The 26,011-nt window shown below is 46.5% G+C and overlaps 1 protein-coding gene across 1 annotated transcript in view; it reads right to left on the reverse strand.

The window, feature by feature from the left end:
• Nucleotides 1-26,011, reverse strand: part of Col22a1 (collagen type XXII alpha 1 chain) — a 232,623-nt gene that overhangs the window by 200,199 nt on the left and 6,413 nt on the right. The window contains exons 2-3 of the mRNA XM_021217030.1: nucleotides 13,500-13,650; nucleotides 10,754-11,320 (exon numbers count right to left, since the gene is read on the reverse strand). Of these exons, the coding sequence (XP_021072689.1) occupies nucleotides 10,754-11,320; nucleotides 13,500-13,617 (685 nt within the window). The 5' untranslated portion in view covers nucleotides 13,618-13,650. The remainder of the gene's footprint in view (nucleotides 1-10,753; nucleotides 11,321-13,499; nucleotides 13,651-26,011) is intronic.

Raw genomic sequence — 26,011 nt, forward strand, 5'->3', positions numbered from 1 at the left:
CAAGCACATGACTGCAGTCAGGGACTCCCTCCTTATTGGTGTCAACATGCTAAGGGAAGACACAAAGGCCAGGGCAAACAAGAAAACTGTCCCGATGTATCACTCTCACCACAGAGGAAGTAGACTTATATGGGGGCAGGGTGGTGGATACGCTTCCATGATGGGCACTGGACCCCCAAGGGGAGTGCCATCTGAACTGAGATGCAAGGAGAGCACCCAGGAAATGGGCGGGCACAGCAGGCAACTGCAGAGCTCCAGAGGCTGAAGGGCTTTGACTGAAGGATGCTGTTTGGCAGTGGAGGCAAGAAACAAGAGCCACAGAGGAACACATGGCAAAGTCAGGAAAGAGGGTGGACCCTTATAACCCAAAGGCAGGGTTTGCTATTAAAAACACCTAAGAGACCCCTGATCAGGAGGGCAAAGACAGGGGTGTTAGAAACTGGATAGAAGACAGCGTTCTCCTCCTGAAGAGCCTTGGTGGGACAGTCAGATTCATTTTGGGGTATCATTATCCAAGGAAGTCTGAAAGGGTCACACTTCATCCAAAGTTGAAGGTAGGTAGCCCAGGACACAGGTTCATTTCCTTCCATGGGAATGTTCCTTGGCCCAGCACCAGTAGGTGTCACCAGAGACTACGACTATGGTTCCCTGGGAGGGGCAGAAAATAGAAGCATAGCAGACCACTGGGAGCCAGCAGAGTTCAGGACTATCTGGGTAACACATTCCAGTCAGCAAGATGGTCATTATCAATCCTCAGTGCTTAAGAGAGGGCAAGCCATTCAGAAGCAAACTTTGTTTTCTTTATTCCATATCTTTAATGTCAGCTATATAGCTGGAATTGATCTCAGAACAACAACAACAACAACAAAATAAGTCACATGGCAAGTCCTCCAGCCATGGGAGTTATGTCCAACAAAAGAGATGAACTGTAATGAGTAGGTTACTGAGGTAAGGGTATGACAATGGAGAGGTATCCAGAGAACCAGAGATGTCTCAACCAAGAGAGGATGGAGGGAAGGAGATGAAGGCAGGAGACAAGGGACTCAGGGGAGGTCCAGGCAAGGGTCTGAAAGTGGAAAGATTTCAGACACCATGGCTTGAGTATGCCCAACAAAGGAAAACTAAGGACAGAGGATGGGGGAAAAGAGTATCCTGGAGAAGGACTATCATGATTTGACAGGGCAGAAGAATAAGCAGAGACCGAAGAGGTTGCCTTATTACCAGACACTTGACAACAATGGCTTGTGCCTAAAGTACAGGGTGATCATTTTTAACTGTCAACTTGACCCAACCTAGAACCACCTGGGAAAAGAATATTAAAGAACTGTTTAAATCAGGTCGGCCTGTATGCATGTTATATCAGGGATTTTCTTTACTAAGTTAATTGATATTGGAAGAACCAGCCCACTGTGGGTAACACTATTCCCTAGGCAGGGAATCCTGAACTGCATAAGAGAGGAGAAAATAAGCAAGCAAGTGAGCAAGTATGCATAAGATCTCTGTCTGCTCTTGATTGTGCGTGTCATGTGACTAGATGTTTCAAACTTCTCCCTGCTGTGCTGTCTCAGCAATTATTGATTCTAGCCTGGAATTTTGAACTGAAGTCAGACCCTTCACCACCCAAGTTGCTTTTTATTTGGACAGCTCGTCAAGACAACATGAATGAAACTAGGACAGATGGAGCAGAGGTGATAAGAGGTGGCCAGACCATGCTCTAACCTAAAGCTAGCCCTGTGGCTTTGGTGGGAGATCAACTGCCAGCCACTGTCTAGAAAAGAGAGCCTGTTGCTCAGAGACCACCTCCAAAGGCAGTTCACATTTGACATGAGTGATTAATACAGAGAAGACCAAAGCCCAGGCTCTGTCTAGTTAGCAGTCACATGTGTGACTGGGTCTATGTATTCCTGTAGCTGCATGAGTGTGACTGTTTGGGTGTCTTTAGAACTAGTGTATATATTTATGCCTGCATTTATGATTGAATTCAAGAAACCCAAGCCAATGTTATAAAAAGAGCAAAGGCAAAATGAGCACATTTTATAGTTAAGTAAGACACTGGAGGTGTACAGCATGGGCCACCATTGCCTCCAGTTTTCCAGTAAGTGCAGTGTGAATCAGAAGCATTCAATTAGCCACATTTCTTGGAAAGCCCTGAGACACTGGGTCACCTCATGTCCCCACTCGTTGGCTAACAGTTCAGCTAGAAAGCATTTAACTAGGGGACATGGAAAAATGTAAAACGCACCCATGAGTTTAATTATATGGATGTGTATTTATACACATGACCTAATTTATATATAGATTTTGTGTGTGTGGTTTTTATATATAAATACTTACTGCACGTGCCAATTTACCTGTGGTCACTTGATCAACTGTACGTTACCACTTGATCAACTCAAAATCAAAACTACAATTTGAAATTCAGTCAGCTCTCTGTAGGCTGGAAGGCTTTGAGAGCACATGATCATAGTGACTAGAATTGTCATATCTAGGAGGATGCAGAATTACCATTATGAAGCAGCAATGAAAATAATGTCATGGTTGGGACTCGTCACAATATGAGGAACTGTGTTAAAGAATCACAGTTAGGAAGGTTGAGAACCACTGTTTTATAGGGTGGGGTGCATGACATCCTGACTGATAAGGCAGAAGGTTACTTAAGTCACAGAGAAAGAAAGGAGCTGAGAAACCAGTACAGGGACCAGTACCAGGTATTGTGATTTGCCCAGCACTTTCCTCTGCATCTACATAACACTGGCTCATGCACTTTGACCCCGGCTAAGAGGCAACCTGTCAGAGGGTCTCCAAGATGGCTTTCCAAATAAAGATGCTTGCTGCCAAGCTTGATTAACCAAGCTCAACACCCAAACCACAACCCCACATAGTACAAAGAGAAGACTGACCCCTACAAGTTGCTCTCTGACCTCTATACTATGTGCCTCCCACACTAAATAAAATAAATAACTTTTAATCTTAGAAAATAAACAGCCTGCAGGAACAAACTCATAAGCACATGAGGCTTCATCATTTGATACAGCAAAAAAGGAAGAAAAAAAAAGTCCTCGGGAATGAAAGGAGAGAGGCTGGGTGCATTCCTGACACCAGAGAAGACCCCTATGTTCTGGAAGATGCTACAGAGCTGCTCACTCTAGCTCAACAATAGTGGAAGGCAGAATATGTCAGCTGTATGAGCAGGGACAGGAGTCAGCCAAGGACATGGTGTAAGCAGGCTTGGGTGAGGCTGGGCAGAGCCAGGGGAAGTGTTTCTTAAGCACGTGTATGAAAAACTAATTCATTAACAGTAAATGAAGGGCAGGTCTCGGTTTCTCATCCATTCCAGTCACATTCTAATAAAATTTCCTGGCCTGCAATCAAGAGTTAATTAGCAAGATTACCCTTTCCAGTGGGCAGCAAGGACATGACAAGGCTTCCCGAAAAGAACTCACAGTGACCTTCAGAGAAGGTGGAGCCTGGACCAGCTGCCTCTTGTGGCCCATGTGATCCTCAGTGCCAAGCCACAGGCCCAACGTGGCACTCAAAACCCACAGCTGGGTTGCCACCCATTTCTCTCCAGCCTCTAGATCCACCCATAGAGAAGAGATGGGTGGGTTGTTAAGTGTGGTCATACACTTATTTCCCAGATGTGCAATGTGTATGCTTGTATGTATATGTGGAGTGTAAGGGGAGTGAATGTGTGTGTGTGTGTGTGTGTCTGTGTGTGTGTGTGTGTGTGTGTCTGTGTATGTGTGTATGTGTGTGTGTGTGTGTGTGTGTGTGTATGTGTGGTGTTCATGCAAGTGTGGAGTGTGAGGGTTAGATGTGAGGTGTGAACTGTGTGATGTGTATGTCTCATGTGCATGGTGTAGGATCTCTTGGTGCCAGCAAACTGGATGGGAAATGAGCACTACCACCACCCACACACCTCAGGGGGTGAAGTAGACGGCATTGTCAAACACCAATCAAAACGCAGGTTGGTTTTCTCTAATGAGAACCCTGGATGCGCACTAAAGTGACAGATTTATTCTCCGCCTCACATCCCGTCCCTAGTCATACCCGCAAGTGATCAAAGTTGCACTGGGAACGGATGTGAGCTAAGAGAACGAAAGAAGAGAAAATGGGAGATGTGCATATGTCTTGAGGGTCAGAGGACCATGGGAACATGGGGACAGCCCCTTCTCCAAATCCAAACCAGCATCTCAACTTGACAAGAAAAGCAAGAACCAGAATCACCCCTTGCCTACCGGGACAGAGGAGAGAGGACCACCACAGCCTTTCCTCAGAATAGAAGTAGGTGGAGGCTTCCTCCACAGCAGCGGGCTGAATTCCAGAGACCCACTCGCATGGGAGATAAGCTATATAAAGATTGTTCTGCGGCCACCACATAGTCCACGAGGGTAGAGAAAGCTCTTAATTACAGCCAAGGCTCTGGGTTAAGCCTGTCCACAGAACAGCCTCAACCCCACACACTGTAGGAAGTGGAAGCTGAGACTGGCTCTCCTGAGAATTCCCCTCAGGCTACAGAGAATAGGGAGTTGATATGGTGACATGGAGGCACTCCTCTGGATGTGTCTAAAGTCAAGGGGACAGTAAGACCCATCACCATGGGCAACTCCAAAAGCCTGTTCACCCTTTAAGCGGCCTTTGTTCCACTCAGTAGCTATGCTGGCTGAAAATGAGGGAATATAATAAGCTTTGAAAGCAACCAGACCCCATTCAGCATCTCCAACATCAGCAACGCTTCCATTCAGCATCACCCCATTCTGCATCACAAAGGTCAAACGTATCGCCACTCAACTCATCACCATCTGTATCATAGCACCCCATTCAGCATCACCTCCATTCACAGCCTTAGTCAATATGAAGTCAGTGTTCAGGATGGTTTCCATTCAGTTCAGGCTGCAGACATCACCCATGTGCAGAAATTACGTCTGGTGTTTGGATTCTGTGATATGCCTTGATTTGATCTTCCCAGATGTTTCCACTATGTTATTGTTAGCCTTTTTTTTATTTTGTTTTGCTTTGTTTATACTAGAAGTGACTGTAAGGGGGTTTTGTTTCAATTGTCACCAGAACAGACCAGTCCCTCCTCATCTCCCAGCTGTGTTTACAAAAACTGCCTTCTCCCTGGGTGGCTATGCATTAACTGAAATCTCACTTCTTCTCAGGCATTTGGAGAATCCTTACTATGGAGGGCTCATGAGATTTTCTTGAGGGTCTCATAACTAGCATGTATCCTGGATCTAGTTGCATCTGTCTCTCCTTCTGATACCTTCTCTGACTCATCACAGCTTTTCTTTGGTATAAAACTCCATCCCTCGAAGGAGAAGGGTTAGTAACTCTCTACTCCCAAATATTAAACAAGATCATTTGATCTAAGACTCAAGTATTCGGCCTATTTCTTCTGCAGGGCTAGACAATGAAGTATGAGCAGTCGCACGATCTGCCCTGTGTAAACTAGACTGATTGCTAAGCCTCATAGGAAATGGCCTCCTCCTGTCTTAAGTTTGCAGGGCACAGAACTCTGAAGAGCAATGACAGGCTTGTGTTGGCATCCTCTCCAACCACACACACATCCACCCAACCCTGTACCCTGTTCCCAGTCCCAGGAGGCACAGTGGCAGTATCTGAAGTCTCAGGGTGGCTGATAGATGTCCCAGTCCACAGGACCAGGCCAAGGGTGGGCAGAAGCCAGGGTAGATAGGAGTAAAGACTCCTTTTCAGTTCTTCCAGGAAATAGCTGAGGGCTTCCTGTGCAAAGCTCTTCCTCGGCCCTCATCAATTCACCCATTCATTCAACCACTCCAAACATAACTTTCATGAGAACGCCTCCAGTCAAACCTGCTTTCTGCTTCTCACTGCAGACAGCACCAGTCGCCTATGTTTGGAAACAGAGGAATGAGACACAAATTCATTCTGTGAAGCCACCTGACCTTTGACTTTTAAAACAACCAAACACATACAAGTAATGTTCTCTGGATTGAGTGGGCTATATGTATATATTTAAACACACACACATGTATATATACATATACATGCACATATATATTTCTTTATTTGTATATATGTATATATAATTAAAGAAAAAGAAGCCATGAATTTGATAAAGAGTAGGGGGGTTCACTGGCAGAGGTTGGAGGGAGGAAAGGGGAGAGGGAAATGATGTAATTATTTCTGGAGAGGTGGCTCAGTGTTTAAGAGCACTGACTGCTCTTCCAGAGATCCTGAGTTCAATTTCTAGCAACCACATGATGGCTCACAATCATTTGTAATGGGATCTGTGTGTCTGAAGACAGTGACAGTGTTCTCATATAAATAAGTACAACTTTAAAAAAAAAAAGAAGAAGAAGAAGAAAAGAAAATACAAATCAAGAATCAGCATGATTTATGAGGTTTAGTTACAGGCTGGTGTTATGTAGGCCACTGGGCCTCAGGACAGACTAAGGCCTCATCCTGCCACCTCTACATGAAATGTAGAGATGCACTGCCTAAGCTCAGACAGAAGCCAATATCTGTAGGATGGAGACTAGGATCACCATCTTGGGCAGTGGAGAGTCATAACTACAAGTAAATCCCAAAACATACAACAGAACAGGGGGAATCTGGAGCGGGGGGATAGAAGAAATAACATGGTCTGTTTCCAGTGGTGGAGCATGGCTAATAGATGCTTCCTGAAGGTCTTATTCAAGGATTTGTGTGAGGCACCCTGGGAACAACGTCCAGGCTCTGAAGAATACTTCAACCAGGGCCAGCTTCATTATCTGTGCCATTGAGTTACCACAATTTCATCATCAGAGGCAGCCTGATGGTTGAGAGATCTTGCTATGTTGTCGTGAGGACCAGAGTGATGACCCCAGCACCCACATACCAAAACCTGTAAAGCCCAGCTCCGCAGTAGGCAGAGCAGGAGGAACATGGGGATCTTTTGGCTTCCAGCCGAGCCCAGGAAACACTGCTTCAAAGAAACAGGCAGAGAGTGACAGAATAAGGCAGCTGATACTCTCCTTTGGTCTTTGCATATGCACAGGTGGGTGCAACTGCACACACATGCACATACACAGACAAACATGAATAAGCAAGCAAACAAATATGTCTTTAAAAAACTGTCATTAAAAACTGGACTGGATATAGTCCAGTTGGGTAACAGGAACACCTGCTTTAAAAAAAAAACACAATCTAAGTCATAAATCTCAGTTTATAGCATGATTTTGCAATGTACAGTGATGAGGGGGTACTAATGCTGATGTCTGCAAATTATTTTTTAAAGTAATACAGTGTTATTATTCTTCAAGAATGTTATATATGAAATTGATAACTTATTTATAATATGGCCAAGTGTCATGTAACACATCTTTAATCCCAGCACACAGGAGGCAGGGACAGGTGGATCTCTGTGAGTTTGAAGCCAGCTTGGTCTTAGCAGTGACTTACTTCCCATCCACGTCTACACATAGTGAGAACTTGTCTTTAAAAAATTAAACCAAAAGAGACCAGACATGCATTTGCTTAGATATTTGTGCTATAAAGCATGTGCTGAACCATGCATCACCCCTGTGGTTCCATAAATGTATTTCGTTTACACGTTTGCAATAAAATCACTACATTAATTTTTCAAAACTAAAAGTTTTTGAACAAACTGAACATTAGTAATATTCAAATATTGACAGAAACTGTCTTCAAAATGACTTCCTGAGTTATTTTATAGCTATGTATATGGATATATGTACACCTAACATTCAGCAAGTTCCTATTTTGTTTTCATTTTCTTTTGAAAATGCCCATATCCACAAAAAGATGATGAACCTACTCTTTACTGTATATTTTATTAAAAAATAAAATTGTATGTTGCTTTAAAAAAAAGAATGTTATATATAATTTATTGATCTTACCCATGCCCCACTAACACCCCCACTCCCCACAGAACCTACCAATATGACCTGTCTGCTTCCTGAGAAGATAACCCCAACCAAACATACAAAATAAAGACAAGACACTTTACACACACACATTGTATGTCTGGGAACATGTGTATGACCACAGAGAGCAGGGTTTTCTGTCACCTGTACTCTGAAGCATTGTCCCTGATTCAGAGGCAAGATTGGTGATGGCGAGTCCTCACCAGTAGTCACAGTTGGAGGAGGCCAACCTGTGCAGGATGGAGAGTAGAGGAAGAACCCTACCCCCAGCTCTGCTGCCCTACTGGCTGGGCTGTGTGTCTCAGAACCTCACCTTGGAGGGGTTTTCCTGCCACCCCTATTCAGCCTTGCCAAGATCTAGAACCAGCCTGAAACAGCCTGGCAAGATGGGAAAACACTCGTGGTCAATACCAGGTCCCTCTGGCTCCTCAGAAGTCTACCTCAAGGCATTCTGGGATGACATCAGGAGCACTATCCCTGAGCTTGCATGCTGGATGCCTGCCCCTCTGCCAGGGTTGGGACATTACTCTCTGGCTTCTCTCGGCCCAGACTTCTAACCAACATGAACCTACATCAATCCTTAAGCCCTGCCCTGGCCAGGTTTATTATTTCTCTCTCCAACCCACCTCCACCCTGACCTACAACTAAGGATGGCTTGTCTTCAGCTCTGCTTGTCAGGAACTCAGCAGCTAGGAAATGAATTGAACATTTAGGTTGAAACGAGGATTAAACAAAGTCAATTGTCAAGTCCATGGTCAATGCCAGGAAATGGGTTATCGTCACTTAGCCCACTGGACATCAGTGGTCTCAGCTGTCAAGCAGAACTGATCTCTCCCAAACCTCACTCTCTGCATGTCTCCAGTTGATGGCACCTTTTCCCCCTACTGCTCATACAACCTTTCTCTCTGTGTACAGATCTGGCTATGCCCAGGCACTGCATAACACCCTACAGTGTCCTAACCTTAACCCCAAAACCTTCTATACTCAGAGTCCTAGAATATAGAAAAATCAGCAAGGCTACTTTTCTCTGTGACAGCAGTGCATGGTGTATCATAGTTCATTGATGGGTCATGAATCCCTCTATCCCACCTCACCTCTTGTATCAATCGTGCACATTCACTGTCATTCTGAGCACACTTCCTCTAGGGAGCCCCCACCCTGCATTCTCAGCAGTACCTCCCCCAATACCTGAGGCTCTAGCTTGACTTTGTGTATGTCTGCATAGCTTATGCATCTTTACTGAGCTGGAGACAAGGATCCTCCACCATAGGGTCTACTGCCCCAGAAATCAGCACAAGGCCTCACAGATGTAGAGCCTCAGTTAAGTGCCCACCTCATTTAAACCTTGGCTTAACAAACAGCACAGATAGTCACGCTATGGTAGGGAAATCTAGAGCCACACAAGTTTCTGGAATAATCTATGTTTCTTCACACTGAGATTCAGACCAGAGCCCTTCTTAGGATCTGTTCCCTCTAAGCCTATGTGTTCTCAACCATTTGGGGTTTCGAAGGACCTTTTTTGCTTGGGTCGCCTAATGCCATCAGAAAACACAGATGTCTTAGTTACTATGTGTAACAGTGGCCAAGTTACAGTTATGAAGGAACAATAAAAATAATTTTATGGTTGGGGATCACCACATGAGGAACTGTATTAAAGGTTCACCCCACTAGAGAGGCTGAGAGCCACTGCTCTAAGCTATCTCTATCTGATCCCATCTACTGCTCCAAGTTCCCAAGACTGCTTGCTCTCCTGGCAGAGAACCTACTGGGATCCCCTGCAGTCATCACCAAGAGATTCAGACTCTGGTCCCAGCACTTCTTCCTCTAACCAGCCTCAGAACACAGCCCTTGCTGGGCATGGAGGAAAATGTCACACAGCATCTACTGCTATCCAAGAAGGACAAATGTCACCACAGGGAAAGGGTGAGAGGTGACAACCACAGACAGGGTGGGAAAAGAGGAAGACGTCGCTGCATTCCCCACTCTGGTGAGGGCAGTCCTCAGAATAACCCCTGTAAAATCCTGGAGGTCAGAATTCAAGGATATCTCTGAGGCCTGTATCAGGGTGACCGCTGTTGTCCAATGCCCAGGCTTTCCCCCAATTACCCACTACACTCGAGAGATTCCAGGCAAACAATTTAGAGAGCTGAGTCACCTTAGATGTCAGAAGGTCACCAACCCCTGGGGCATACAGATGATTTGGTTCTTCCAGGCAGAATGTATTGAGTCAGCCTGCTACCAATTTCTATCTGGACCACTCAGTGGAACTCTGGGAGAACCTGCTATGGCCCAATAGAGACTTTGCCTCTAATTATTCTTCAATATTTGAAATTTTATTCTTTTAATTAAAAAACCTAAAGAAAATAAAATAAACCTCTTTACTGTAAGGGGCTCACAAGTTTAAAATATCATACAGTCAGGTTAAGGTAGCCACTCCGACAATCACTTGTCCAGTCCTGAACTGTATACATCTCAACAAACTTCTATATAGTTAGAGCAGATAGGCTCTGCCTGGAAGTTCAGAAACTCTAGATGGGCAGCAGACCAGAGATGAAGAGGAGACAGGTCACTTTTAACCCTCAAGTCCTTCCCACCTCTACTCAAGGAGGGAGAAGCCAATCGGGCGTTTGGATGACAGCCTCTGTTGTGTGTGGGCTATTACTCTGCCCTTGCTTTGCTAGCCCCAGGGAATGGTGGCTTCAACTGCCCTGCCTCTGCTTCTTGCCCACCCACAACTCCTCTGAGCTTGGCACACTGTCGCCTGTCTCTGCTGCCTGTTCAGGTGACAAGTGGGGATGTCCTTGGGAGAGGACAGAGCTCCGCAGGGAAGCAGGGCAACTCACTTTCACAAAGCCGACGCCTCAGCTTGCCACGGATCTTGTCAATGGCATTGAAGTCGGAAACATGGAAGACATGCGCAGACTTGGGTTCTGAAGCAATCTCATCCAGCTCCTCCTTTAATGCTGCGCCCACACCAACAGCAAAAATGCGGATGCCGGCTGCATGGGCAGCTGCTGCAGCATCCAGCACCAGGTCCTGGCTACGGCCATCAGTCAACAGGATGGCCACCTGCTTGAAGGCACGATTTCCAGGTCTGCCGCCTGCCTGGGCGGAGAAGCTACGGCTGGTGATATAACGCAGGGCATCACCCGTGTTCGTGTTACCACCATGGTAGGTGATGCGCCTCGCAGCAGCCTTCACTTCCTCGCGAGAGTTGAAGTGGCCCAGTTCAAAAGCTGTAGTGGGCCGGTCACTGTAGCGCACTACCCCCACACGGGTGTGGCCAGGGCCCACCTCAAAGGTGTCTACCAGGTTGGCTACCCACTGGCGGACTTTCTCAAAGTCCTCCTTGCCCACACTGGAAGACGTGTCCAGGAGGAAGACCAGATCATACTGCACACTTTTGCAGCCTGCACAGGAGAGAGAAAGAGAAAAGGGAGAATGAATGGTGGGACACCTACAAGATTTAGTTCCCTCCTTTAGACTTGACTCAGGAGCCTGCCTGCCCTGCCTCTTACTGACGTCCCACAGCAGGGTGAGGTTACAGAGTCACAGTGAGGACCATCTGAGGATATGTGACCATATTGAAGCAAGCGATTTATATCCATGGAATGCTCCTAAGTGTTAAGCTCTTTGCTTTAACTTTGGTTAAAAAGTGATATCATTTTCCTAGTATTTGTGTGTGTGTGTGTGTGTGTGTGTGTGTGTGTGTGTGTGTGTGTGTGATATCACAGACATGCCTGTGTACACAGAGATATGTATGCAGAGGCCAAAGAAGGACTTTGGATTTCTCCCTCTATAGTATTCTCAAAGTGTTCTGAGATAGGATCTCTCACTGAACCTGGAGTTTTCTGGGGTTTTGGCTTGACTGTCTGCCAACTGAGCCCCATAATCTTTCTGCCCCCACAACACACGCACTTCTACACATGCTCTATTATGTATCCAGCTTTTATGTGGGTGTTGGGAATGTGCCAGGCCTGGTGGTCTATAGTCTACTTTCCTATACCTAACTGAATGCTAGAAGCAAGTTTCCAGGCTAGTCTTGTGTATTTCCATGACTTCATAGAGTCCACTGACCTATGAGTGTTTTAGCATGGGAAACTCTTATCAAATGTATATTTTTATATAATAAAAATAAATATGCCTATGTAGAGTTCTAAACTGCTTCATCTGCTTTTATTTTCTAAAAGTAGATTGTGCATAAACTACATGATGTTTTTAATTAAACAAAATAAAGCATTAATGCAATCCCCCCCCCAAAAGCCCTTAATATAGGTCTACCCATCCACTCCATAATTAAGCTGTTGGAGAAAAGGGGTTTTCTAAGCTTCACAGTGCTGCACATACACAGGGGAGCTACTGGGAAGCTTGTCTGGAATCCTCCAAAACAAGAGACTTGGAAAATCAGCAATGGATGCACATGGGTGCATACGGCACAGACATGAGGGTCGTAAAGAACATATTCTGTGAAATATCAAGTTGTCTAAAGTCAAAGACTGGTGCTGCCCACAACAGCATGAGGGATCGGACTTGTCTGCCAAATGGGGAGTTAGAGATCTGTTGCATCATTTCAAAGTCCTTTCCAGCCAATTACCAGTCAATCAGCTGGAGACATGGTGACTTAATCGCAGAAAACTCCTAAAACTAGGGAGAGATATGTAAGAATTATCCAAGCAGCATGACCAATAAAGCCATAAGGAGAAGCTGCAACATCGTTCAGATGAAATGATGGAAATTGAAATCACTGGTGCTGAGTTCCTAAGGTGTATGCACCATAGGACCTAGAAGAGTGGGAGAGAAGGGGAGCCACCTACCAGTGGGAGGAGAGGTGTGTGCTTTCGGGGGGGGGGGATGCACTTCCCAACAGAGTCCAACATTGTGTAGGAACTGTGCTTAGAGTCTTTCCAGTTCTGCCTCCCCACCCCCTCTGTGCATACCTGCAAATTCTGCAGGTATGCCTAAGGAAACCTGAGGCATGTGGAGCTATGAAAGAACTATTAATATTATTATCATATATGTTTTGCTCTCATATTTGTAAATTAGTAAAAGGCAAAAGCCAGATTCACACACTCACTCACCCTCTCTCGCCTCACAAAAACTCTTCATAGGGCTAGAGAGATGGCTCAGTGGTTAAGAGGACTGGCTGCTCTTCCAGAGAAGCCAAGTTCAATTCCCAGCACCCACATGGTGGCTCACAATGGTTTCTAACTCCAGTTCCAGAGGACTTGTCACCCTTGCACAGACGTGCAGGCAGAACACCAATACACATAAAAATAAATACATCTTAAAAAAAGAAACTTCTTAATACCCACTCATAAATTCTTCACACCATCATATTCTCTTACACACATTCTTTCTTGGACAGAAGTCCATCCAGTCTTTCACAGTCTAGCACACTCTCACATTCGCTCACACATTACTTTGCTCTCTTACACAAACATCAGTTGAAGGGCAGCTGCTACCCTTGCCACACTGCTGACACTCTGGTACACTCAGTCATTCAGTTGTCACTAATTCATAAGATCACACCCTCACTGGCACACACACATGAATGTTGAGCATCCATCGCCAGCCAATCTCATGTCCCACCTGCACGCTGGGCCTGGCAGCCACCATCTCCTCCCCAGAGCAGTAGAATCCACAGAAGGTAGGCCAAGGGATTCCCTCTGGGGACAGCCATGGCTCGCCTGCTCTTGGAGACAGGCATATCTTGATCAGAAGAGGTCTAGTGGAACATTTCCTGTGTGGAAAAAGACATACCCTGAGAAGCACTGCAGAGCTGAAGGGGAAGGAGGAGGAGGAGGAGGAGGAGGAGGAGGAGGAGGAGGAGGAATCCTACATCCAGGTGCCCGCCAATCACTAGCCCAAAGCTTTACCCTCCCCACAGCCAAGAGTGTGACCTTCTGAAAAGTGATGGCACAGAGTCTGGCCAGTCCCTTTCCTGGGTCATCAAAAAGGTCTGGATGCTGGGTGACCCACAGCTGTGCCCTTCCCAAATATCTTTTTTATTACCATCTCATTCCCTAATTAGCATGACCCACAAACCTATTATGGCCAGCCACCCCAATCTCACCAGCCCATCGGACTCAAAATGGTGGCTGGGGACTGTCAAGCAGTTTTCCACAGACACATGTCTACAGCAGTGCTTCCCCTATGGAGACGGTTTACCTCTGCCAAAATGCCATACTGACCAAAAGCAATGGAGGAACTCAGCCCAGACATTGCTCTTCCCCCCAGGCATGACCCTCTAAATGGCTGAGAGTCATCGTCAGCAGTGTCCAGTGTTCAATGACCTCCCTTCCTTTAAGCAATAGGCTGTCATTTCATCCACTTGCCTCCCTGCCCCACCTACCACCATATCATGTTTTGGGGTTGACAAACTGGAACACAAAGTATATTGGTTGGTTTTCTGTGCCAACCTGACACAAGCTAGAGTCATCACAGAGAAAGGAGCCTCCATGAGGAAATGCCTCCATGAGATCCATCTGTAAGGCATTTTCTCAATTAGTAACCAATAGGGGAGGGCCCAGCCCATTGTGGGTGGTACCATCGCTTGCCTAGTAGTCCTGGGAGATATATATATATCTCCAGATGAGCAAGCCATGTGAAGCAAGCCAGTAAGCAGCACCCCTCCGTGGCTTCTTCATTGGCTTCTGCCTCTTAAATCCTGACCTGTTTGGGTTTCTGTCCTGGCTTTCTTCAATAATGAACAGCAATATGGAAGTATGCGCTAAATAAACTCTCTCCAACTTGCTTTTTGGTCATGGTGTTTTGTCCCAGCAATAGAAACCCTAACAAAGACACCAAGTTACCAGTGGTTTCCAGGACAACCCCTGACACCCTGTTGCTCTGAAATTTGCAACACCCATCCTAGGATGCTGTCTCCAATTTGGCTTAAGGGATGGGGGAAGCCTTTATGATTTCAGTAAGTCCTCACATTTTACAGGTAGGCATGGTAACCTTCATTGTGTATAATGATTAAGTTATCCATGAAGGAGCTTGCTACAACCAGCCAAACTCCTAGCAATGGTGGAGCCAAGATCATACACTGAAAACAGCAGTAAAGTCATCCCCATGAATCCTAAGTCCAGGCTTTTTAAGTCAGCCTTTTGGTAGGGATGGGGACAAGCCGGGGACATGCCTGAGCCTCAAGTCAAAAGTTCCTCCTAGTCCCTATATTCACCAAACTACAATATGACATAATTTTAACATGTCTGTTTTCAGATGCACATCACCAAAGTGATGTGGTCTAGAAGCTGTAGGCAAAAGACTAAGGGATGCTGTTCGTGAACACGATATATTCAAGGGAGATAGATCATTCCAACTCTGCTCATAGATCACAACTCTTCCCACATCCCCTCTAACCCTCTATAGAGCTAAAAGGCTGACCACCTGGAGGGCCCCTGCTCAAACCCTGTACTTCCCTGTCAAAACAGTGGCAATCTGAAGCTGGTTATATCCTGACATGAGTTTTAAGTATGGTTGATTCTATGGGTTCTGACATTAAGCCATGCTGCAAACATCTACCCATGAGTATGCTCCGCCCCCTTGGTGTTAAGGAGACTCCTTAAGCATGGGGGAAAGGTCTTAGTAGCCCTTGTCCACACCAGTGCAAAACCCAGCAAAAAGTAACACTCAGTTAATGCTGATAGGTAAGGGGAAAGAAGAAAGCGAAGCAAGGACGGAAGAAGGAAGAAGGAAGAAAGAGACAGGGAGGGAGGGATGGAGGGAACGGAGAATGAAGAGGGAGCTAACCACAGCTGCCACATGGGAAAGCTGAGCACAGAGGCCAGGGCAGGAGACAGGATCATCCTGGCCATCCTCTATGAACACGGCAGCACCCAGACCTTATCTTTAGTTCCTTAAGAGTAAAGATATTCCCAGTGCCTGACACTGACAGTAAAGAAGGCTACTTGCCTGTTCTTGTCAGTGAGCTCTTTTCCACTCCTCCTCTTTATTTAATCCACAGGACCAGGCTCTGTGCTGGTACCATGAATTCCCTCCAATGCACAGGGGAAAAGAGCTACCACATGGAGGGATGACAGCCTCATGTGAGGATGCTTAGATCCGGACCCTGAAGTCAAAGCCTTCTGGCCAGGCCCAGGCCACCCACATTTTCCCTCCCATGCCGGGGATATATCTTAAAAAGTCTTATCTACTCCAAATGTCTCAAATGCTCTTAAATCTTTGTAATATCTAATCTTGGACATTAGGTTTGTTTAGGGAACTACTGAGCAAACTTCAGTACCCAATTCTTGTTTATGTACAATTATTTCCCCACAGTGTGGTCGTAGGGAATGCCCGGAGAGCCCTACGCATTTTATAAAGCCCCTGACACAAGTTCCCAAAATATTTTCCAGAAGAGCACCAGTTTCCTCTGCCCTCTACAGCACGTGGCCCTCCTCACAACATAACCAGCAGAGAAGGGCTCCTGCCCTGGCACACTATGGAAGCTTCTCCCCAGGGAGAAGAAACGTCATCTCAGTTGCCTTGAGGCACTAGACATAGGTCAATTTTCTTACAGCAATGTCAGCTCACATCCCAGCATGGTCACTCTCCCAGAACCTGTGTGTGCCAAGGGGAAGAACAGGGTCCTCCTTTGGAAAGATTGTAATCCTGAGACCTGGCAAGAGGTCACCAAAGATGACTTAGGTTCTAGGAGCTCCTCTGGCCATGAAGGCAGATTCACTGGCCTAAGAGAAAATAAGGGGCAGCAGGTTCTACAATGCCACAATGACATCACTGCTCGGGCACTGTCTGGATCTCAGCATGCTATGTGGAGGCAAAGAGATGCCTTCTGTGTTTCCAATACTCCATCAGTGCCCTAAAGAGAGAGCTGTGCAGACCGGGACTTTGTGAACAGTGAGGTATAACTTACAGGTGTCACAAATAGGGACACTCATCAGAGGGCTCAAAGCCTTACCCAGCAGAAAGCTAGGATGAGAAAATGAGCCAGATATAGACATATATCCCATACCTGCTTGTTCCCGACACTCATAGAACCTAATGTGTCCCAAGGCCAAGGCTGGCATTGGTGAACATGGTCTATTATGAAGATACTGCATGCTTCTGTCTCCACTCCCCCCAGGATGAGCATCTCCATTTCCCAAATACACCCTGACTAACTAGCAGCTCCCTTGTGACACAATTGTATGATGCACTGTCATCTCTACTTTATTGGTGATACATATATGAAGTACATAGTAGACTGCCCCAAGCACACACCACCGGTAATGATCATGCTGGACCTGGGGTCAGTTCTCAGTGTTACCGAAGATGTATACTTCCCACCACTAGCTACTATATAGTATCTCGTTCTCACTAAACTCTGGGCACCATTTGTTTCATATATAACAACCATTTTATGTGAACAGTAGGCATGACAGACTCATTTTCAGAGTCAGAAACAGAATAACAAAAGACCAACAATTTTAATGACTTCCACCCCAGGATAAGTCCAGCCCACCCAAGAATCTTCTGGCAGAATCCTGCCTCTTTCAGTATCCAGAGACTGTCTGGAGCAACATCACTGCAAAGGAAGAGAAGGTATACGATTAAAGCGCCTAATCACAGCTCAAACCATGCAGTTCCCAATTTATAGTAAGCAGAAGATTTGGATTTCATAAGTGAAGGGGCAGCTCTTTGGGAAAAGGTTTCTGAGTAAGACAGTTGAGGGTAAAGGTTACCTTCTTGTTTTGTTCATGGCTGACAGTAACTGGTTTAATGGTATTGAACCAACCTTGCATACTTGTGATAAGCCCAAGTGTCTGCGCATAATGTTTTCATTGCTGGATCTGACTAAGGTTTACCGAGGAATTTTATATCTATATTCATAAATGGTATTAGTCTGTAGTCCTGCTTTGTTCCAACATTTTTTTGTGTGACTTGGATTTTTCAGGTAATACTGTCTTCATAGAGTGAGTTAGGATCCCTCTGCTCCTTTCTTCAAGATAATATGACAGGAAAAAAGAATGGCCTTCCACCGTGATGAATGGAGTGCTCCCGAGATGTCCACAGAGGGGAATATGATGTGGAATGCAGGCTCTGTTCTCCAGTGAGCAAATTAGCAGTTCCTGTTCTCTTGAGTATCAGAAGAGAACATCTCTGTTCCAGAATGGTGACATGAGTGATGGGCAGGGATTTCTGCAAAGCAGGGATCTAACAGAACTGAAGAAATGTGAGATTTCATCCAGTTCTCTACCCTCCCCATTTCACCTTAGGTGGCAGCGCAGTGGGTAGGGACAACCATTGTGCCAGCTCCCTCCCACTTGGCTTTGATCTATTTCCAAGGGCTGGCAGCCAAGTTGGAATGACGTCGGCCACACCAATGGCCCTAGGAGGCAGAACACTGCCATTAGTCCCCCCAAAAGTCCAGCAATTAATTTAGTGAGCTGAGTTCCTTCCACTAGCCAGCGCATTGCCATAGTAACCAACATTCCTTATCCAGGGACTCAGAGAAGGGAGAAGAAAGACAAATACTGGGTAGAAACCAATTTAGAGAAAGAAAATGAGATTCGGCACACTACTAGGGCAACCTAGGCAGAGTCCATGCTGCTGAGGGTGAGACCAGAGTGTCACAGAGTACTGCTGGTGTGTGGATGGATGATGAGCTGTGTTCTGGGCAGAAATCTGGCTAGAATATAAAGTCACGATATGGCAGGACTGACCACTGAGATGTGTCTTCCTTTATAACATAACCCATCTCTAAACACCTAGTCCAGACTTGCTAAACTCTATGAGATGCAAACTCTACTGCAAGGATGAAGATGGAGGTGAAGGCTAAGCAGTTTCTAGTCCAATTGGGCTGCCAGAAGCCTGGCAAGACCCTAGGTTTAAAACTGAGCTCCTTGGTACATGTCATCATTCCTCGGCACATACATTCTGAGGATGGTGTCTATGTCAGGACAACTGTCATTGACGCTATTGGTCTGTTCAGTAGCAGCTCACCAAGTGGTGAAGTTGGTCTATCAGGACCCACGTTCAAATCCCTAGCTTCCCCAGGAGCATGCGAACCAGTCTCTTAGCATCTTTGAACAGATCTTTCATGCATCCAACTGGGGTAAACTACACATCTCTCAGGCGTGTTGTGCTTCATCACATAACTAGGAAGCTGTAAATGCACCAGGCCACGGAGATTCTCCAGGGCATTGCACTGGTTTTCTCCAATCCTTAGTTGTATCACCCATAAAATGGGAACCATGTCTCCACTTTAAGAGATCTGGAGAGGCAATGGTGTAAGACAATGGTATGGTAGTCGGCCATCATTGGGAAGAGAGGCCCCTTGGTCTTGCAAACTTTATAGGCAAACCAGTACAGGGGAACACCAGGGCCAAGAAGTGGGAGTGGGTGGGTAGGGGAGCAGGGTGGGGGAGGGTACAGGGAACTTTCGGGATAGCATTTGAAATGTAAATAAAGAAACTATCTAATTAAAAAATTACCTTTGGTGATTTTCATGAGATAGAACATTATTGAGACCCATTACAGTCTCAAATGGCTATCCAACAGCCAAGTCACCTGACCCACACCATCGTTGATTCCACAGGGTACCAGTGATAGTACGGCTTCCATCTCTGACTTAATCATGTTCTAAATGGGTGTCAAGAGCATCACATACATTGTTTCCGATGCCCCAAAGGTACAGAGAAACAAGCAATGAGGTGATATGTGTCCACATGATCCCTGCTCTGATTAGGGAAGATACCACATCATGGCTACTGAGAGTTCAAAGTCAGGCCCAGGAGGCCAAGGGCAGTGGAGCCTGGGAAGACATGTTGGGAGTAAGCAGAAGGATAACGGCTACTTCACAAACACTGTCTCCTGCCTGTGTGCAGAAGCCAAGAGTTTGGAGGAGGGGCTGAGAAGATGATAAAAAGATCAGGCTAGAGAAAAAATGGAATTGTGGGTTGGGGAGGCACTCAAAGGTGAAGAAATAATGTGAGCAAAGGAATCCCAGAGACTTGTTCTATAAAGGTCATCAAGGGCCCAGACTTGACTAGGAGTCCAAACACAGGTCTGCCCATGTTTACTTGCATGGTAGTGGCCTCTACTAATGAGAATTCGGAAACTGTACCCACAAAGACAAATTGAAGGGACCAATGAGGAGGCCACAATCACAACAGAAAGGAGATGCCAAGAGTGCTCCCCAAGTCAGCCACTGCCCCAGCTACGGATTCTGTGATATCAGATGACTGAGCCAACAATAGGGGCATAGAGAGAAGAGCACCCAAAAGAGAAGCTATGTTCAGCTTGAGCCTCTGGGAGCCAGTTCACATCCCTCAGGTGCTGGGCCGTGTCCTGCCTCGACACTGATGCCTGGATCAGCACCAGCTTGCCGCTCAGTGGAGGCAGACCACAATCGTAATGGCGGTCCTCAGTCCATGTTTTCCCGGGTGGCAAACAGTGGAGTCTGGGATGATTGCTGTGGTTCCCAATCTCCTGCGTACCCAAGCGCCACGCCACTGGCATACTGCTTTGGGGGTCAGGAACGGGGTCCCAAGTCCACATTTCCCCTCAGGGCATCCACACTCCAGCTAGAAAAGGGAAGGCAGAGCCAGGGATGGGAAATACCGTTTGGTTTTGGGTAAGTGCCAAGAGTATGGAGGGGCTGAAAGAGAGAAGACCTTCTCCTGGAGATTCAGGTAAAGCGCTTTACAATGAAGTCCCCACCCCCAACCCAGTCCATGGCGATCCTTGATGAAAAGATGACCCATGCTTGTTCAATTGCTTTATCTGATGGTAGATGAGAATCCATACATTTTACTCAGGGTAAACGAGGGATTAAATACCCTTTTCAGAAAGGGATGCTCAGGAAAGGAAGCTCACTGGCTGAACACCCCAGGCTCATCTAGATACCTCATTAGCACAGAGAACTCCAGAGTTTTATGCTATGTGACTGATTGTCATGGTCCTTTCAGTGGGCTGTGATGGTTATGTGTTCCAGAGCAGGAAGGGGCTTCATTTACCATCTATTTACAAATTTTTAACAGTGTAATAAAATGTTGATAAACCAAATTAAATGGTATATACACGTATCCTCATATTTATACATATTGCAATCTCAAGTTCGTACAGTAATTTTGTTTTAAACAAAACACTGTGAATGGGAATACCATCTGGGTGCTAGCTCACCCTGTTCTGTTTTTATAGTTGTTTGGGGTTATATCAACAGTGTGAAACAGAAAGGAATGCAGAATCTAGCTTGAGGGGTAGAAGGAAGGAAATGGGCTCTATATGATATGATTCTTCTGTGGCAGGCATTTGCCCATGTGATAACTCCCTTGATGAACAGAATCCCTGCAGAGTCCCTGAGGTCAAGCTTTGTCCTCACAGTCCCAGCTCCTGGGGTCAAGTTGTGTCCCCACAGTCCAGCTCCTTGGTCACAAAACAAGCTTCCATAACAACGCAGTAAAATATCATTGAAATCAATCCACTTTGACTCAAATATTCACAGCTTCAGAAAAGGCATGGAATTTGGATAAGATTATATGTCTCCAGTCTAGCAACATTTAGCTGAACTACAATGTATGTCTCTATTTCACGCGGGCTGCTATTAACAAACCGAGAGGCTTGAGTCTCTTAAGGCATCTGGAAATCCCAAATCAAGGGACCAACAGATAGGATACCTGCTGAGGGTCACTGCCTGATTCATAGATAGCTGTCTCCTCCCTCTCTGACATGGCAGAAGGGATGAGGAACCCCTCTGATCTTTTATTGGGTTAATTTTGACATAAACCCCATTTGTCTCCACTAAGGACCCTACTTTAAGGACCAGATTTGATTTCGAAAAAAGACTATGAGATATCAGCTCCAAGAACAGACCCTAAGTCCCAGAAACTAGGCCATAAGACACCAGCTCCAGGGACAGACCATAAAATCCAGAACAAGATCATAAAACCCCCCTCCCAAACAACAGCCTGGAGATAGCCACAAGAATAAGGAAATATCTTATCCCAGGATGGGTCATCTGTGCCGGGAAACCCTATCTTATCCTGTAGCAATTTTTGGACTCTTACAAATTTAATTCATTCAAGAGAGTCCTAACTTCATGGTACAGTACCTCCCAAAGACCTCATTTTCAAATACCATGACACCTACGTTCTGGAAGTTAGATTTCAGCATATAATTGGGGGGGGGGAGACAACCCAGAGCACTAAAGGAGGAGCCCATTATCCTACCCCACCAAATCAGTTAGAACACTGGCTTAGCATTGCCCGAGATGGGAGGGCAGGCAGCTCCCTTCACGAAGTACAAGATTAATGTCCCTGCTGCTGCGACTGGCTAGCAGCAAGCCCTTGTAGAACTCCAAGTGCTGAGGAAGTCGTGGAATATAAGACACCAGGCATAGGAAGGAGGTATTGACCAATGTACCACAGATCAGGCTGAGGGTAACAGAGGCTTCATTTCCATAAGTCCTTGAATTTCAGCTGTTTCAGAATGTGCTTTCAATAACCCCCAGGAGCAACCTGAGGGTTCTGACAAGCGAATAAGGCAAGGAATCCCTTCCAGACTTATCCCCTAAAGACAGATACACAGCTTGGTTTTCATATGGGTTCCCCCAAAAAACTAGAGCAGGGTTGTCCCTGACTCTGTCGCCTGCCTGTGGATCCTGTTCCCCTAACCTGGTGACCTTGTCTGGCCTCAGAGGGAGAGCATGCACCTCGTCCCGCGATTGGGGTGTAAAAGTGGACAAATAAACGAAAGCAAAAGATTTGTGGGACTCCCGTGTGTGATGCTTAATCTTGATTTGTTAATGCGATAGGATTTAGAGCCACCATACAGACACACCTCTAGGTGAGCCTATGAGGACAGATGTCTCCAGAAACGTGGAAGGGAATAAGGAAGGGCTAACCCAACGTGGGACACCAGGGTGGGATTCTGGACTGAATAAGAAGAAGGAAATTAAGCACCAGCATTCACCTCTCTGTTTCCAGACCAAAGACACAGCCTGCCTTGCCTCCTGCAGGCTCCTTTCCCACCACGTTGGACTATCCACTCAGACACTGAACCAAAATAAACCTTTGCTTCTTAAGATGATTTTGCCAGTTATCTTTATCACGGTGGTGAGAAGAATAATCTCCACACCATATTGAAATAGTTTGTCTATTAATGCAATTAAGGTTAACAGCGCAGCACACACTTAATAGGTCCTGGGCCAGAACAGAGATTGACAGCCACGATAGCCAGAGTGCGTCCAGCTGTCAATCCTGAATCACATTTGTAAGCTAAAACATACTTAGTCTAAAACCCTTAACTGAGTTAAGACAGAAGATTCAATGCTTCAGTTGCAGTACGTCTGGGTCTCAAGGCCTTTTGCACTGGCCCCCTTCGAGTTTCTGCACACTAGTATTGCCCAGGATCACCTCTGCCTCCTCCTTCAGGCATCAGAACCCATCTGCTCTCTGGGGGAGAATTCCTTTTATTCCAGTCACAGTGCTTCTCATGAATGTACCCACTTCCCTGGCCAGCAGCTGGCATGGGGAAAACCTGGGTCTCCTGGGACTTTATTGTTTCCTTGGATACTGGAATCTGATGACAGAAAGGAGTGCACACAGACCTCCTCCACCATGCCTGCTAGGAAAGGGAGTAGCTGCCTTAGGAGATGCAAATAGCCATCTGTCCACAGAAAGGTACTCATATGTTGAGGTGATAAGATACTGTCACTTTGCCCATGTTGACCCATGAGTTAAGCATTTCCCCAACCCTCCTTTTCCAAGGTAAACAGATTCAAGCTGGGTACATTCACTTTAACAGCATGAAGCAGGATTGTAGCAGGAACAGAAGGGCCACCTCTATGCAAAACCCTCCTCCCCTGGGGTGGCACAGCCACATAAACTCCTCCTACAGGAGGAGGAACTAATTGAGAACTACTTAAGAGACCACAGATTGCTGATGAAGACAACAACGCCAGCCAATCAGAAACTATTGTTTAGAAGAGACGTTTTTTCTTGGGACCAATGGGGCGCAGGTGGAGGGTATTAAAGATGCTTGCCACAGTGCTCAGGGAGCTTGCTAAAGTATTTCTCACCTGCTCCTGGGAGAGCCGAGTAGTCCAGGTCACAGGCCACAGAGTCTGGCCATATCTCACAAAGCCACAGACGGTGCCCCCTCCTCTTTGAGGCTCTGCCTTCACTCCCCTGGGTATCCCCCGCTTCCTCTAGCTCCCTCCCTCTTCCTCTCATCTCACCTTAGACAGAGACCTCGATTTATCTATGGTTTCTGAGAATGACCAAGTCTGAGCTCTCCTTCCAAAGGCCAACCCCCAAACCATCCCGACACACACCAGCACACACCTTCGGAGCCAACAATGCCATGGTACTGACAGGAGGACGGTGGCTGCCCCCAACTGATCCCTCGATCAGCAAGGAGAACATTCAAACGTCTCTTTACTGCTTATTAGAATCTTCAGGCATCTGAGGGCTGCCAGAGCACCAGGCCGCTCTCTTCCACATTCTCGGCGTGGAATTCTGCCCTAGTTCATTCACAGATCAGCTCAAATTACAGGGGCGTGAGGACACAGTGGGTATTTCTGTTTAATGTATTTTAAGAGTGTCTGCCCTGCTGAAGCAATGCATATAAATAGTGGTCTGGACTCCACGCTGTCCCAGGGGGTTCTCCTTTATCTGGGCGAGGATGAGAAGGCACAGGGCAGGGCCTCTGTTCTGGGATAGCAGTGGGCTGACCTAGCAAGCAACAGGTCTGCCGAGAGCAGTACAGACTTGGGCTCAGTTCTGCCTACACCGCATTATTGTAGTGTTAGGGGGAGCAAGTCTCTGCTCTACCTTCTGTTACTTCAATTCTAAGAAGGGCACATGGATGAGACTCACCTGTGGCTTGAAGGGCAGAGCAATTGCTAGTCCAGAGCCTGGTGGCTTGGCCATGGCAGTGGTGGGGGCTGCTAAGGGAGAGGAGAGAGACAAAAGGGAGAAACTAAAGGGCACGCAGTTGGTATGAGGTAGCTGTTGAAAGCAGAGAATCCTTTTTGTGCTCTAATTGCATACTGAAAACGCTACACCACAGTAAAATGGTGCTCAGAGAACTTCATCCAAAGTCACAGGCTTCCCCAACATCCATCTGCGGGTGCCTGACTGCCGTCTCCATTCTTAATACCCTCACGTCTCTTATTTGTCCCCAAAGATAGGAGCCCACTCCCTTGCCACACACTAAGTCCAGCTCAGCATTCCAGCAGCTGAAAGCAGGACAGGGCTCTGAGATGGGAGCCATCTGTAGATAAGGCTGCAGGGAGTTCTGGTCCCACTCCTGCTCCTAGAGCATTAGCTACATTCAGGGTACCTCAGGCTGGATCTTGCCTAAGGTGTGTCTGTGGTCTGTAACCTGGCTCTGCACACTGTCTCAGAGAACCCACTGAATCCCCTCTGAAGGTGAGGTTCTGTGCCTCTGTTCACCAGATTATAAATCTCCGGCCTCCTTCACTCTGTGTGTGTGAATGGCTTACTCACCCTACGTACGAATGCCCTCATGTAGGACATTTGGATTCTTACAGCTTTAAACCTCCTTTGGACTCTCTTAATCTGACCTCTCCCAGTCTGACCCCAGCCTCTTGTATGTGTATGGGCCACATGGCTCTTCACCCCAGCTCATGAGCCTTACTCTCAGGCTCAAAAGCCACTTTGCCTACAACGCCGGTGCTTTCTTTTCCTGACTTCATGACACTGAGAGATGACGTAGATCCCTCACCAGACAGACTCCTGTCCAGCCTTCAAAACCAGCTTCAGCGTCAGCAAAGCAGTCCCCGAGTTTCTCAAGTAAGGAGTATGCCACCAACCTCCTCAAGCTCCCACACCGCACACATTTTCACACATTGCAGGAGCGTATTAAAAATGGCCCATTGGACTGAGTGGCACTTGCCTATAATCCCAGCATCCAGGAGGCTCAGGCAGAAATAGCAAAAGTTCAGTGACAGCCTAGGCTTCATAGTAAAACCCTGCCTCAAGGAAAGAGGGAACGTATTGAGTGTGCTCTGCTAAACCCCTTAGGATTAGGGACAGTGTATCTGGTCTGTCTTCCTCAGTGCCTGGAACAGTAAAGGATATGGGTGGGTACTCAGAGAGGCTGTGCAATAAAGAGCAGTAAGTCCATGAGTC

Source organism: Mus pahari, chromosome 17 (assembly GCF_900095145.1).
Source record: "Mus pahari chromosome 17, PAHARI_EIJ_v1.1, whole genome shotgun sequence".
In the NCBI taxonomy this organism is placed as follows: domain Eukaryota; kingdom Metazoa; phylum Chordata; class Mammalia; order Rodentia; family Muridae; genus Mus; species Mus pahari.